Raw genomic sequence first — 16176 nt, forward strand, 5'->3', positions numbered from 1 at the left:
ATTCTTGAGCGTTAGTCCCATTGCTGCTGCTGCTGCTGAGGGTGGATCTTCATCCCAGAAGCAGACCAAGAAGAAGACTACTAGTAGTTTACAACAATTGACTGTTAAACAATCCTTTTTAAGAGGAAGCAAGTATGATAGCTGTCACCCAGTCACAAAGCAGATTAGACACCATGGCGACTATGCTAGTATTAGATCCGCGTCCAATTTCCACTATTAATGCAGCTGGTTTTAGACAGTTAATTGAGGTCTTAAGTCCCTGTTACCAAATTCCATCACAACACCATTTTACTAGAAACGCTATTCCTTACCTCTACCAGACAGTTTGTAAAAATGTAATTATTGGGCTACAAAATACCATTCTACCCACTGTACACTTAACCACAGATATGTGGACAAGCGGAACTGGGCATCTAAAGATTATATGACTGTGACAGCCCACTGGGTTGGTGATTCGCCTTTACCAGCAGCAGCATGTACCCAAGTACGTCACATTTTTCAGAGGCAGGCTACTCTGTGTATCACCGGCTTCACTAAGAGGTATATAGCTGACAATCTGTTCCAAAAACTAAGGGATGTCATTGCAACATGGCTTATCCTATTTGGACTGTCCTCTAGATTTGTAATTTCTGATAATGCCACCAACATTGTGAGAACACTACAGCTGGGGGAATTCCATCACATTCCCTGTTTTGCTCACACAATAAACTTGGTGGTGCAGAGATTTTTATAATATGACAGAGACGTGTAGGAGATGCTGTCTGTGGCCCGTAAAATATCTGGACATTTCCGACATTCGGCAACAGCATGTTGGAGATTGCAGCAGCTACAAGAACAATTTAATTTGCCACCAACTGAAGCAAGAGGTGTTGACAATGTGGAATTCCACCCTATATATGCTTCTGAGGATGGAGGAACAGCGAAAAGCCATATACGCTTACGCCACAAGCCATGACATTGGGAAAGGAGAGGGGTGTATTTTACTTAAGCGCAGTGGATAATTCTTTCCATGTTGTGCAAGGTGCTGAAACCATTTGAAGTAGTCACCTGTAAAGTGAGTTCAGACACTGCTAGCTTGAGACAAGTGATTCCCTTAATTAGACTTTTGGAAAAGCAGCTTGAGAAACGGAAGGAGGAGACTAAACAAAGCAATTACGCTAAGTACTTGTCCGTATCGGTCTCTATTTTCTACCTCTGTGACCTGTCCCCTATCGCTCTCTATGTGACCTGTCTCCTATATATTTTTCTTACTTCTGCTTGACCTGTCCCCTATCGCTCTCTATGTCCTACCTCTATGTGATCTGTCTCCTATCGCTCTCTATGTCCTACCTCTATGTCACTTGCCTCCGATCTTTTTCTCCTCCCATTGACAGTTTTTGACCTGAACGTTATTACTCTGTATCTGTATTTCTCCCCACCACCTCTGTAACCTGTTCCCAATCTCTCCCTAACTGTTTGCAGCACCAGTTTGTTGTTCAGCCCGGACTTGGTCCTAACTTCACACAAGAATTACTGGAAAAACTTAGAAACCCTGAAAAGCACAATGGGACCTTCAACGCTGAAGAAGAAGATGACATGGAGGTAGGGGGTTTCATAATGAAAAAAGTAATACTGTAACCGGATCCCATATCTCACCATCATCTTGCATTGTACTTTCTCAGGCTTTCTTGTACCAGATTTAAAATGCAACCACTAATCTACAAGTTATTCCCAGCCCTGTCCTGTGATCTGTATATTTGTCCCTTATCGGCCTACGACTCTTTCACCACATCCTGTCGTCACTTATTCTCCTTTGTAAGAGCCGCACTGCAGCATAGTAACTTCAATATGCAGATAAAGACCACTTGTCCACTTAGTCTGCACAGTCATTGAGATGTACTGAAAACACACTAAGGGACAGTTAGGAACTGCAAAATTGGCGCACCTGTAATGCTTCTTTATGTGCGCAGGTATGCCTACTGGTCCTCCAAATGCATTTCAAGGACCACGGCCACCACATTACATTAATACCCCTCTGCCACATAACATTAATATACCCCATCAGCCCCCTCATAACATAAATATTAACACACTCACTAGCCTCCCCACATAACATTACTACTCCTCTCCACCTCCGGCAGACACTTGTCAATTTTTTAAAGGGGTGTACCAGACACGTGTGGGGGGGAGGGGTGGTGAGGGAATGAAGTGAAAAACAGGAGAGAGGATGGAATGGGAGAAACAAATTGCTGATTCGAGGTACGGCATATGGATGACTGGCCCTGAATGAAGCACAGCAATGGAGGTTTTGGTCTTCTTTAAGTCCGTGCTAACCCTGATAATCTCACGACTCTCAGACTAAGACCCGGTTTGCATTTTAAATTATAGTTTTATATGTGAATAAAGATGCCTCGGGGAGAGCAGAGGCCACCCAGTAGAATGTTGCGCACCTGACCGTAGACTTGTGAGGCCCTGCTATCTACATCTCAAAATCCGAGCCCTGCTCACGCTGGGAGAGCCTCAATTTAATATAAATTGTCCCATCTTATTGCATATGGTTCCTTGGAGTGCAAAATAAACATCTTTAATTTTGCTTCAGTCTAAAGCAGTACAGAATCTTGAGTCTGAGTGACAGGCTCGCAGTTTTCTAGTTAGCACACTGCACTTACCTGATTACAGCAATGCATGTATGATGTTCCATGTGTGGCCAGTATTGACTGGTCTCAGAGACTGATTGTGTCAGAGTGCTGGGGTTTATGTCAGTATGAACCCATTAAGTGATTTAGCAGATCAATCTTCCATACTAGCTTCTAGCTGCCCCTGTGTGATCCAGACAGAGCTAAATAGCTATAATAAGATACGACAAGAAGTAGTTGATGTTTGCACAGTACATCCCAGTGCACGCGGCTTGTTTTATCCGCCATTAGCAATATAGCAGCAGTTTTCATCTCTGTTTCTGAAATACCCTCAACAGGCCACATACTTAAGATTTTCTTAATCATGCACATGTAAATGAATTTATTAGATTGGAACAGTAAATATCTCACCTACGCTCTCAGCAGGAAATGCACAAGTGTGACCTTTCCCGGGTACTTGAGGGTCGCAGTATAATACCCCGGTGCAGAGGGTGTAGGGATTGGGTAAGACGATTGTAGATGGATGCCAAGAGGAACCATACGATGGGCAGGAATAGTTCTAGAAACTAGATAATGAAAGAAATCATATTGCTACTTTTATTTCATTAACAAAAAGTCTTTTGACAGCTCCTGTCAACGTTCTCTCGCATCCTTTCAAAGAAACGCCACCCCAAAGCCAGCCGCTCGGCATCGGACATCCATTGTGAGTAGTGATGGTGACAGCTGGGGGTGAGCAATGTGGATGGAACATCGTGTAACCTCTGTCTTCTCTTCTGTTTAGTGAATCAGATCAATTTAAATCGCCCGTCCAGGACGAAAATGGGAGAACCTAGTGTAGCAAAGGTGATGATCAACATAAACCTAGATTTTCTCTTTCTTTATCTTTCTTTTGTTCGTTATAAACCCAGATCTTGCCTTCATAATAGACATAGTATAGCATTTATAGGATAGGTGACTTCCACATCACGTATTATATCACATGTATGTAGAATATGTAGTTTATCATCGTCGATATGTAGTGATATCATTATTACATATTATAAGACTTGTAGGGTGGGAGTCACATTTATTTCTTATATTATATCATGTACAGTGGATAACATCATATATTTCTCAAATCACCTGTAGAGGATATATAACAGTCACATCAAATACAGTGTATTGCTTATTTAGACTGGGTAACCTGTATATAACACATGTAGAATATGTAACATCCATATCACATATGGGGGTATATTTACTAAACTGAGTTTGAAAAAGTGGAGATGTTGCCTATAGCAACCAGTCAGATTCTAGCTATCAATTTGTAGAATGTACTAAATAAATAACTAAAATCTGATTGGTTGCTGTAGGCAACATCTCCACTTTTTCAAACCCGCTGTTTAGTAAATATACCCCATGGTGTCACTTGTAGAGTGGGTAACATCAATATCAAATATATCACATGTTGAATATGTAAGATCCATATCGCATAATTGGGCTCCATCTAGTGGTTTCAGAATATATTGCAACTTTAATTAATGCAAGATGTTTTCTGTCTGGCTTACACTAACCTGTACTACAAAATCAGCACAACAATTTGATTGGTTACTATTGGCAGCAGCTCCTTTTATACACAGTTATCTGTAGAAATGTAACTGCCTTCACCCCGGTGTACATAGTAAGTTTCATAAGGACATGTACAAGCCAATAAATTAAAATTTATCCAAATGTGGAAACTTTATTATTTGGCCAACACCCTGTCCCAAGCTGAGTGGTCTGGCTGATATATCTTGTATCCCTCTCTCCCACGTACACTGGATTCCATAGATGAACCACCCTCTGCATACTGTGGAGTTTACTTAGCAACTATGATTGCGATTTAATGCTGCTGCCATAAGCGAATTGGATCTGTGAGCTTCTGTTGCAGCTGTTACTAATCTTCACCTGTTTGTTGGTGTCCAGTGTTTATTTATCACCACAATTTCTGTGGTTTATGTATATATACCTTATTTCATCAGCATTAGACAATTTCTCACAACTTCACGTGTAACTCTATTGCCCATGGTATCATATTGCTGCAATTTTGGGGCTAGTAACTGGCTAGTCTGACATGCCACAGCATTTTACACAGACATCTGTTATTTTTAAAGAGCAGGAAAATCTCATTGACGTTAAAAGAGTAAATTACAGGATAACAAACCAATTTGACATTGTGTGTTTTCTCTCCTTCTACCCTATTTTACTCTTACTCAATTGCTACATCTTTCTCACTGGCTACTGTAAGCCAATGTCTCCTGTTATGTGAGGTATTTATATATTAAACCTACCATGTTACCTCTCTCCTTTTAGGGTGTGTGTAAAGGGTGTTCAGCCCCTATTGCCCCAGTCTTGATCTGCTTTCTATCCATCTACTGTTGAACAGAACACAATGCAGCTGTAAAGGAACTTTTTAAAAACTGTCATTGGGGAAGCACGGTGGCTCAGTGGTTAGCACTTCTGCCTCACAGCCCTGGGGTCACGAATTCCAGTATTTCCAAGGACCTCTTTACCAGTGTTTTGTATTTGAATTTGCAATATTGTACAGCACTGGAAAACATGGGCCTCTAACATGCCGGAGGTCCAAAACAAATTTCTCTTTCTTGATGCTGTGCACCAAGATTTGCGCAGACATGACTAGATTTCCACCAAAGTGCATGGCCTTGTGTAATACGATGGTGGTGTTCGCGGAGGAGCGGACGATTGAAGCGGCTGATGGGGAGGTGTTGGGTGGAGTGAGGGTGTTATGTACTAAGCAGGTACAATTTGATAGGTATGCGGACTATCAAGGAACACCTGTGCACAAGGGTGTTTTACAGAAATGTGGTGCAAGCAGTCTGTGCATAGGCTTTCTGCAATGCATTCCTGCAGGACCATCAGACGGCCCAAAATACACTTTTTTCACACTACACTGTCAGTGGGATGCCATGCCGCCACTTCTAAATGTCCATACCGTCACTTCTAAATGTCCATGCCGCCACTTCTAAATGTCCATGCCGCCACTTCTAAATGTCCATACCGTCACTTCTAAATGTCCATGCCGCCACTTCTAAATGTCCATGCCGCCACTTCTAAATGTCCATGCCGCCACTTCTAAATGTCCATGCCGTCACTTCTAAATGTCCATGCCGTCACTTCTAAATGTCCATACCGTCACTTCTAAATGTCCATGCCGCCACTTCTAAATGTCCATACCGTCACTTCTAAATGTCCATGCCGCCACTTCTAAATGTCCATACCGTCACTTCTAAATGTCCATGCCGCCACTTCTAAATGTCCATACCGTCACTTCTAAATGTCCATGCCGCCACTTCTAAATGTCCATGCCGCCACTTCTAAATGTCCATACCGTCACTTCTAAATGTCCATGCCGCCACTTCTAAATGTCCATGCCGTCACTTCTAAATGTCCATGCCGTCACTTCTAAATGTCCATACCGTCACTTCTAAATGTCCATGCCGTCACTTCTAAATGTCCATGCCGCCACTTCTAAATGTCCACCTTTCGACCATTGTCCTACATGTTCTATGAAATGTATCTAGTTCAAGAACTCGAACACAGTTCAGCTAAAGAATAAAAGGTTACACCCATTCAAGAACACTTATGTGACCTAGATTTAGTTCTCCACTGTGATTGGCTGTGTCAGACTTGTCTCTTCTGTCTTTCAGGCTGATCCAGAATTGAGTCCATCTCAGACCCCCTACAGCTCAGCCCCCTACATCAGGTGAGTAAGTTTTATTATTGAACTGATATATACTAGATATGGATGTTGCTCACTGTTGTGGTGATACAGATGGAGTGGGGTTGTTGCAGTGAGATGCATGCTATGCCACAGAATGTTTTCTGCACTTAAAGATGCAGTCCCTTGAAAACAATGATGTGTGTATATAAATCATTGGTTATCTGTAAGGAAACGCATATTTTTCTTCTATTTTGCTATGTTTTGTTTTTTTAATTCAAGCTGCTCTTAATGATTTTATAGTTTTGCTAAGTGGCATGTGATTACAATGAAACCACAGTCTCATGACATATAATGTATTGAGCAGAGAGGCTTAAGAACACCCCTGCTCTTAGCATGCATGTTCATCGCATAACCCCCATACACTCCTTCCTCTGTCATCACCTAACCCCTGAGGAGCTTCGCTACTGACTGACGCAGGCTGAGAGACCAGTTTACACTCTGCTTGGTAACGAGCACTAACCAAATGCTTGCAGCTGTGAAAATATTTCTAAGGACATTTAAGGGCAGCATGGTGGCTCAGTGGTTAGCACTTCAGTCTCACAGCGCTGGGGTCATGAGTTCAATTCCCGACCATGGCCTTATCTGTGTGGAATTTGTATGTTCTCCCCGTGTTTGCGTGGGTTTCCTCCCACACTCCAAAAAACATACTGGTAGGTTAATTGGCTGCTATCAAATTGACCCTAGTCTCTCTCTCTGTGTGTGTTGTTAGGGAATTTAGACTGTAAGATCCAATGTGGCAGGGACTGATGTGAATGAGTTCTCTGTACAACGCTGCAGAATCAGTGGGGCTATATAAATAAATGATGATGATGAAGGATATCCTGGAAAATCAGTTTCAAAAGTACAACTATTGCTGTTTAAAAAACCCCCCAAAAAAAAACCTTTGAGAGAGATTGCAGTTTTTTAAACAAAATATCAGTGTGTGACCAGGAAGTGAAAGTCCTGTTAGGGGAAGGTAGGTTCACATGTTCCTTGGCCTTGTGTGATAATAACTCATTTATATTACAGCTTCTGTTCTGATGAAGACGATGACTACGATGATGTTGAAATGTAAGTTTGCCTGTGGTTAGATTTGACCTGGAAGGGCCATTTTCAGTGATATATCACCATTTCTTTGCCAACTAACTCCCTGAAATGTTATTGTTTTGTGGCTTTGATACAGTGGGCGTGGCTATAGATTGTGGGTGTGTTTTATCTGTATATTACCTTATAGCAAGCAATTGCCCCTCCCCCCCACCCTAAGGATTGTGGGGAAATGTGAATTTGGAAGAACTTTTCATTATCATTAGTAGCCTTGTCTTCATGTGTTTCCATCAAACACAAGTGGAACATAGCAATGGTGAGCACGGATAGTCTCAGTGACAACTTGGCACAAAATTGCTGCCAACGGGAGAAACGGGAATGGAAATTTAGGAACAGATACTTAGAATTCTACTCAGTATCCTGCACAAGGAAAGCAGTATTGTGCAAATATGCGCTCTGATAATAGCAGCTCAATAAATTCTACTTTCCTCATCAGAGAGTTAAAAGAGACCTTTAATAGATCACAATGCACCACGTCACTCAGGCTCTTCAGATTCAACAAGAACTTTGGTGACATAATAATCTGGGCATCCTGCAGGACAACGATCATGTGACCCACGGTGTCCTTCGTGATGGAACATGTGATAACATGCTCTAACATAGGCTTTGATGTAACTGATATAGCATCCTTAGCTACTGCATGCTAACGCATGTTGTAGCAATTCAACTAAAAACCTTTTTACCTCACATTGGAATAGACAGAAATATTTTATGCTGGATTAAATATTTATATTGCATTTTGCTCAGAAGATATCCGAACCATTTTAAATCCTACTACTGCTTTTTTTAGAAGAACCTAGATTTTTATTATAATAATAACCTAGTTCCATCTCTCCCTGATTTATATATTGTTTCAAAGACCTGGAAGTCTGGACCTCAATAGTGACACATCAGCTGATGAATCTCCCCCTCCATTACCCCCTAAGGTGAGATAACGCCCCCATACCCCTAGAGATCCGTGTTTAGTTTTCATACATGTAACATTGTCTCTTTGCCTCCGATTCTTCATCCTATTCAGCCCAGATTCCGCACCTCTTCTGCCGATATAAAAAGAGAACAGGACCGGTTGCACGCTCCCTCCACCCTGGTGCGCTGCTATAGTGGTCCGAGCGTCCCCAAGAATCCAGCACCGGCCTCGCTAGAGAGTTTGAGGTACCAGCTGCCCGCTGCTAACTCTGGTGAGTGCCGGGGCGGAGAGAGTCCACTAGAAGGAAATGGGGAGTAGAAAGTGGGAGAGGTTCGAGAGGAAGGAGTTGCTGACAGAGTAATGGCAGAAGAAATGGTGAAACGTGGAAGATTAGGTAGAGGTGTCAGAAAAGATATAATGGGTGTATTTGTTAGGAAAGATCTCTTCAGGGCAAGGGGGGAATTAAAGAAATAGGAGAGGTGCTATTTTTTCCACATGTAAGTTTACATACAGTCAGGCCACCGTTTTACATTTCTCTTTGGAGCAGGAAAGGTTGGTTAATAACTGGGAAAATGTAAATGATGCGAAAGTCTTAAAACACCCAAAATCTGGGTAATTTTGGGTGTGAACGTGGGATAGTAAATTGTGCCCATTAAATGCACAAGAGAATGAGGGTGTGGTGTAAACTAAACTTTACATTCCAGGAAAGTGTAAAATCTCCAAAATCTTCTGCTTTACTCCCATCTCAGAGCCGTCCCTCTTATCAAGCGATGTTTCATGGGGGCTTCCCCCCTCCTTACCTCCTAAGAAAGGAAGAATCCAAGCGAAGCAGGTAAAACATCTGTCGTTCTGATTAACAACATAGTAGTGACGACTCCAGCTGCCATGTCTGACCTTATTACATTAATATCTTGTACAAAATAGTAGTGACGACTCCAGCTGCCATGTCTGACCTTATTACATTAATATCCTGTACAAAATAGTAGTGACGACTCCAGCTGCCATGTCTGACATTATTACATTAATATCCTGTACAACATAGTAGTGACGACTCCAGCTGCCATGCCTGACCTTATTACATTAATATCCTGTGCAACATAGTAGTGACGACTCCAGCTGCCATGTCTGACCTGATTACATTAATATCCTGTACAACATAGTAGTGACGACTCCAGCTGCCATGTGTGTGATGTGTGGTGTGCACGTTCTGGAAGCCTGTGGTTTGATTGCATGCAGTCAGTCTCGAGACAGGTGACAGAATGACTTATTGAAGCACTTTAAACTGCTATGACTCATCGCTTTTCTCATTTTCACTAGCGCTCATAGGGTGCCTTGTGTCAGGTTGGGGTTTTAAGATAGAAGGTTTTTGTGCCTTAAAAATCTAGTTTTTGCCCATTTTTATCAGGATATAGAATAGCGCATACAGTGCACTATATTAAGAGTCCCTCCTGGCTGAATTGGGTCACAAATGTCACCGATTTATTATTTTGCTCGCTACAGATTGAACAAAACTTGTGCATTGACAATGTGGATGTTGTCAGTTTAGCACAGATTTAGTTCCGTCTGCTGAAGAACACAAAATATCCTTTGTATGACCTATTTATATGCCTTATAAACATTTCCATCCTGGCTTTTAAACCAAGCTAAGCTGTCAGCATAGAGAGAACTTTAATAACCTACTGTGTCCTAGTTGCTCCAGTCCCATTCATAGTAGGTGGGCACAGGCCTCTTGCCTACGTTAATCATTGTTGCCCAATGAAGGGACAGTCAGAACCCAGATCTAGTTTTGTTTGTCTGTTTTTTGTTTGTTTGTTTTTAATTCATTGTGAACAAGACACCATAGAGTAAAGCAATAAAAAAGACAATGTGAAATCTGGTGACAAGTTCTCTTTAAAACCACTAAAAGGCAGATCAAATGTTTTATCTTACACATTCATTTCAGAAAGTATACAATTAAAGCATAAAAAAAAGGAACCTGGTATTTCAGCAGGCAAAAAGGAATGCTTTATCTTTCTGTCTGTGGGGCTGCCAGATTTCTGGGTCAATGACCATTAAGTTTTTGTTTTTTAATAGAAAGCAAGCATTAAATGTGTGGATTATATAACACTGGCAGTAAACATTACACTTTAGTCCTTTCACTTCCACAAGTTGTTTGGCATTAAAATGAGGGTCCGGAGCTCATGTATTATATATAAGTGCAAGTTAATTGGATTCAGATGGCAGCACTTACGCATGACTAGTCTAACATTTGGGATTGGACATATCATATGGGCATGCAGCAGAATCTCAGGCCAACATCACATATCCACACAAGTGTGAGCTCACGGCGCTTACTGGAGATATTAGCTTTGTAAATGACTATGAATGTATTCTTCTAAGCAGGCAGAATTCCAGCTAAAGAAGTTCTTTAATGGCTGTCCTCTGAAAATCCATTCTGCAACAACGTGGAAAAATCCGTCAACGAATGGTGGGCATGCCTTCCTTCCTACATGGTGTTTTTGTGGCACTTCTCCTGTGTGTTCCGATTTTCCATTTGTTGCTGTGTGTCTATTTCAGATATGCATGTGATCCTGGGAGCCGAGCAAGGGATCTTTACTTTAAACCGTTCAGAGTCGCAGGCATCTCTGGATTTGGTGAGAAGCCGCTCCGTGCCTATATATGATCTGGCCACACTTGGTATACTTATACTCACATAGAGATACACAGTAGAATGACATCCACAGACTCCAAGCTCCGTGGTACAGTGGTTAGCATTGCTGACTGGCATCTCTAGCGATTAAGTTTTATATCTGACCAGGGCGCTATCTATGGGGGTTTGTTTGTCCTCCTCTGGGTGCACTAGTTCCGTCCATGGTCTGAAAACTTAGACCTTTGTGTGTTAATCAACATATGATTGGGGTCAGTGAAATGTTGTATCAGGATTGGCAGAAAATACAGCTGGACAATGACTTATTTAGGACAAAGAGTGCGATCATCGTCCAACAACACTAATTTGCCCAATATCATGCAGCTGTTTGGCCCAGGCGTTCAACACCTTAAATTATCCGACTTAGTTGCACACCATGTATGGATACTATACAGGAGCTGCACACAAAGCCTAAACATTTGTATTGGGTGGAGTTCATGATAATAAATTAAAGTGTGAAGTATATATATGAAGGATGTGCCATTCTCCTGATCTACCAGTGTCCGTCAAGCCTTCAAAGGTCCAATGTCAGTCTCCGGTATACTTGCTGTGCTTGTCTGATTCAAAGCTATAGCAGATTGTTGATACCCATCCTCTCAGCAGAGCAGGGATAGCCATTGACAACACTGCTGCCTGTTCAAATCAGGCAAAAGTAGGAAGTGTAGAGGACACTGACGCTGGACCATTGAAGGCTTTGGTGGCACTGGGAGAGTAGTGCACCCCTGCTAAATAAAACTGGATTTTATTTAACATTAAAGACTCCACCTAATACCAAATTTGAGGTTTTCTATGATGGCTTCTTTAAGGCTGAGCCTTTGCTTCCCCATCATATTCATAGTTTCTGTTCTAAACTGTCTCAGATACGGTCTATGGTCAGATATGGTCTATGGTCAGATATGGTCAAGTGTCTGCTGATTATTTGTTAATGCATGAAGCGATAACACATATTTATTGATTTCTTGACAAGTTAGGGAAAGTATGATAAAAATGTAAGTAATTTTGTCCTTTAAAGTAAGATTTACAGCAGTCTTACAGCTGATACAATTGGTGAGGACAAAATTTGATAGAACTCCGTTTTGTACTTTCAGAACAACCCACTGCTGTGTATTTTATTCTAAAGTGATGATGAATTATTGTAAGACACAGCAGGTAGCCACTTTGTTTAGGATTTAAAGTTGTAACCGGTCATCACAAGTCTATTTGTGGCAAGATGACAAGACCTTTCGGAAGGCCAGGCACCTACAATCAAGGAACTATGAATGCCCAAAGGCTCTTTCTTTTGTGGCAAATTTAATTAATCACCAAATAATTATTTTTACTCTTATTTCTCCCAGCTGTTCCCTGGCCGGACAACATGGGTATATTCTATCAACAATGTGTTAATGTCCATAACTGGTAAGAGGAATGAGATGGGAGTAACGAAGTAGTATTCCGACAACATACAGCAAGATCTCTTAATGTCTCACTATCTGCCGTCAGGTAAAGTCTCCCAGCTGTACTCTCACAGTCTCGTGGTTCTACATGAGCAGATTCGGAGAGAAGGCCGTTTGGGTCACATCCCTACGCACAGGCTCCTGCCCAGGTATGTTTGGTGATTTGGAGGCAATTTGGGTGTCAACGTAGTAATGTAAAATTGGTAATATGCAGCATATCTCTCCACCTGTCATGGAAAACCATGGTACATGGGAGCATTCAATGAGGTAAAGTATTAAGCCACAAACATTAGGATAATGGAACATGAGAAGTGCAGAGTTGTTGTGTACATATTTTAAGAAAAACATGTGAGGTTATCATGAGGCAGCTGAAGGCCGCAGACCGGGGAGTCAGTCATGTGGCAAGTCCAGACACAGGCTGTCTGTATCTACGTAGTTGCATTAGTTCTTAGGGGCTCTGCTAAATACAGGTCGCTGTTCCTGTATCAGAGAGACCTGAGATGAAGCTTTGCTGTGAAAACGAGAGTGGAGGCACGTTGGGTACAAACTCATGTAACTGGCAGCGAGCTGGATCTACCTTTAGGGCACTTGTTGCCAGACCGTTGTGCACAGTGAATTGACAACTAACGGGGTGATCCAGTAGATCCTTGTTCAGCTAGGTATTACTGGATCTAGATGAAAGGGTGTGGAAAGATTGTGTGAATGCGGTGGATAGAGGCTTCCATTAGATGGAGGGGATGGTTGGAGTAACGTCCATAAGGTTAAGAGTGGGAAGTCTGGGATCCAGGAGGTCAATTTTGAGGATAGAGCTAGATCAAAGGAAGATCAAGAGGACAGGAAATGATATATTAATAAATCAGCTACATACTCATTATTACAGGAAGAAATCCACATCCTCCAAAGTGCCAGACACTAAGGGCTGCAAGACTTGTTGTGTGGGTAAGCTATTAACATCTTCTATATAATGATCTTTTGCTATGATTTTTTATTCCCTTTGTTCCTCAATTCTCTTTCTCTACTCCTTCAATTTCACATTTTATTTTCACGTCTGTCTCCCTTGTTCTCTGTGTATACGTTCTGCGTATCTCATTTAATTGTCCTCCTTCCTCTCAGTTCACAATGACACATGTGACAGCTGGTTCCTGTGTGTAGCCCTGGAGAGCTCCGTACTTTTACTGGAATGGTATCAGCCTCTGGAAAAGTTCATGTTGCTCAAGGTAATTGTTTCTGCTCAGGTTCTGCAACTTTTATCTCCCAACGTCAACTATCATTTGTCGTGCAAACACTGACATCGAACTGTTATGGTCTCCTCACCTACTGTAGACCTCACAAGTCTCTAGGTTCTTTCCTCTTCTGAATGTTCTTACATCCCAGTATCCTCATTAACTCATTGAATTTGTTCTCATTCCAGCACATTGACTTTCCCCTGCCCAGTCCTCTGAGGATATTTGAAATGCTGCTGGTGCCAAGAGAGAAGTATCCACTAGTGTGTATCGGGGTTAGCAACGGATCCTCCTGCCACAGCAACATCCAGTTCCAAACCATCAATCTCAACTCTGTGACCTCTTGGTTTACAGACTACGAAGATGGTGAGAGACAAACCTATTTCTGTGTGTGATCCCTCTAAGACCCTTCAGCATTCTGTACTTACTGAATTGTTGATAGTTGGTGGATTACTCTAAGGCAACGTATTTAAAATAGATGGACAACTCTGAGAAGATTTACCAAATAGACCAGAAAAAGAACTGTTGTAATTTTGAATATAGAGGATTTAGTGCCATAGGACATATATCTGACACATTACATATGAATGTCAATGTCATCTCAATGTTTACCAATCAGTTTTGTTCTGTTTATTTATCAGACGGCTCATGGTCCGGTCCAGTACAGTTGACGCAGATTGGCTGTGACCAAGTCTTGGTACTCATAAATAGTAAGGACTAGTTTATGTCTTCAAGTTCTCCGTTCCACTGTTCCTTCAGCTCATTTCTGTCTCCCGGTATGTCTTAGGATAATGACTATTCTTAACCGGAAGCCATAACCAATTATATCTTCTCATTCTCCCCACACTCTTTATACAGAGGTTCTTAACTTTTTTTTTTCTTTACAGATACACTAAATTTGGTGAACCACCGTGGAGAGCCACTGCATACAACCCATGTTCCTAAAATTAACTTTGCTTTCCAGGTGGACTCCATAGGTGAGATCTTGTGCAGTCAGCATGTTTCTATACCCTAGCTTGTGATGTCAATATGTGTTCTTCATGCCACCCAGATGAGTTGTGCTTCATGCCACCCAGATGAGTTGTGCTTCATGCCACCCAGATGAGTTGTGCTTCATGCCACCCAGATGAGTTGTACATTCATACCTTGCCCATCGTCTGCCACTTCTGTTCTCCTCGCTGAAGTGTTTCAGATTATTTGATTCTCTCATTGTCCTCAAGCATTTGCCTTTTCTTTCTGGGATCACTCTGCATACTCCGCTGCTAACCAGAAATGGGGCTTCATCAGGTGTGGGATTTCCCCCCACCAACATACCGTTAGGTATTTCTTAATTATTGAGGAGTCTACGCTTTTTATGTTTGTTTTTTTTATGGCAATTGTTCAGACTAAGGCCTAAGTCACAGAACAAACTAAAAAAGTAAACACAAAAGGGCCCACTAGGGGCCTGATTCATTAAGGAAACTTCTTATTTCAGTCTCCTGGACAAAACCATGTTACAATGCAAGGGGTGCAAATTACTTTTATGATTTGCACATAAGTTAAATACTGGCTGTTTTTTCATGTAGCACACAAATATCAACTTTAAATTTCAATGTACAAATAAGCTATCAAGTATTTGTGTGCTACATGAAAAAACAGTCAGTATTTAACTTATGTGCAAAACAGAAAACTAATTTGCACCCCTTGCATTGTAACATGGTTTGTCCAGGAAACTGAAATAAGAAGTTTCTCAAGTTAAGATCCTTAATGAATCAGGCCCTAGATCATTATGTAGGTTCTCTTCTATCGTCATGTTCTTTGTTTCTATGTAATTCCAGCTAAATATGTAGTTGTGATATGTTAAAACAAGGTTACTTTCTAATAACTGGGTCTTATTTCCCCAGCTCTCTCTGGAGAATATGTCTTTGTTTTAAAGAGCAAAGGTTTCCAGGTATTGAGACTGCAGTCAGCAGAGGTAAGCCAGCAGCACACCGTGATGTGATTGTCAATAGACAATGGACAATTCTAATCAAATATTTTAAAGTAGAACTCTGACTAAATAGTGTAGGGTCTATGTTCCTGTACTATGAACTATCTTTACCAGTATAATTATATATTGACCTTGTGCCACAAACCAGAACTAAGGGTCTCGTTGCTGAAAGCCTGTGATTGGACCTTAATAAATGTCTGTAGTTTACCTTTCTAAATTGCGCAGTTACCCATAAAGAAATGTTATATATATATCATTTTTGTTGTTGCTAGGAACATTCGGCATTATGAGAAATGAATGGAGTCACAGAGCATGCTGTCTGAGTTAGGGAGAGGAAATAAATAACTGTAAAGAAAAATAATGGTTTATAAAGAATGTTATTTATTTCCCCTCCTTAACTGACAGCATGCACTGTGACTCCATTACTTTCTCATAATGCCCAAATGCAGGGTTTAAGATGCATTCTCATCACTTGTGTAATTGAGCTTGTGAAGTTGGGC

General features: G+C 41.4%; 1 protein-coding gene across 4 annotated transcripts in view; it reads left to right on the forward strand.

The window, feature by feature from the left end:
* The window catches only part of MAP4K1 (mitogen-activated protein kinase kinase kinase kinase 1), a 71726-nt gene that overhangs the window by 54446 nt on the left and 1104 nt on the right, over positions 1 to 16176 (forward strand). For 2 of the 4 annotated variants that reach the window (XM_075186849.1, XM_075186847.1), the window contains exons 12-29: positions 1462 to 1581; positions 3243 to 3318; positions 3397 to 3458; positions 6302 to 6357; positions 7384 to 7425; positions 8318 to 8384; positions 8477 to 8636; positions 9115 to 9197; positions 10745 to 10832; positions 10922 to 10998; positions 12386 to 12446; positions 12531 to 12633; positions 13365 to 13423; positions 13598 to 13701; positions 13896 to 14073; positions 14349 to 14417; positions 14595 to 14684; positions 15591 to 15661. In XM_075186849.1, coding sequence (XP_075042950.1) covers positions 1462 to 1581; positions 3243 to 3318; positions 3397 to 3458; positions 6302 to 6357; positions 7384 to 7425; positions 8318 to 8384; positions 8477 to 8636; positions 9115 to 9197; positions 10745 to 10832; positions 10922 to 10998; positions 12386 to 12446; positions 12531 to 12633; positions 13365 to 13423; positions 13598 to 13701; positions 13896 to 14073; positions 14349 to 14417; positions 14595 to 14684; positions 15591 to 15661 — 1566 coding nt within the window. The remainder of the gene's footprint in view (positions 1 to 1461; positions 1582 to 3242; positions 3319 to 3396; positions 3459 to 6301; positions 6358 to 7383; positions 7426 to 8317; positions 8385 to 8476; positions 8637 to 9114; positions 9198 to 10744; positions 10833 to 10921; positions 10999 to 12385; positions 12447 to 12530; positions 12634 to 13364; positions 13424 to 13597; positions 13702 to 13895; positions 14074 to 14348; positions 14418 to 14594; positions 14685 to 15590; positions 15662 to 16176) is intronic. The other 2 variants (XM_075186848.1, XM_075186850.1) reach the window with 2 other exon arrangements.

This window comes from Mixophyes fleayi, chromosome 9, assembly GCF_038048845.1.
Source record: "Mixophyes fleayi isolate aMixFle1 chromosome 9, aMixFle1.hap1, whole genome shotgun sequence".
In the NCBI taxonomy this organism is placed as follows: Eukaryota; Metazoa; Chordata; class Amphibia; order Anura; family Limnodynastidae; genus Mixophyes; species Mixophyes fleayi.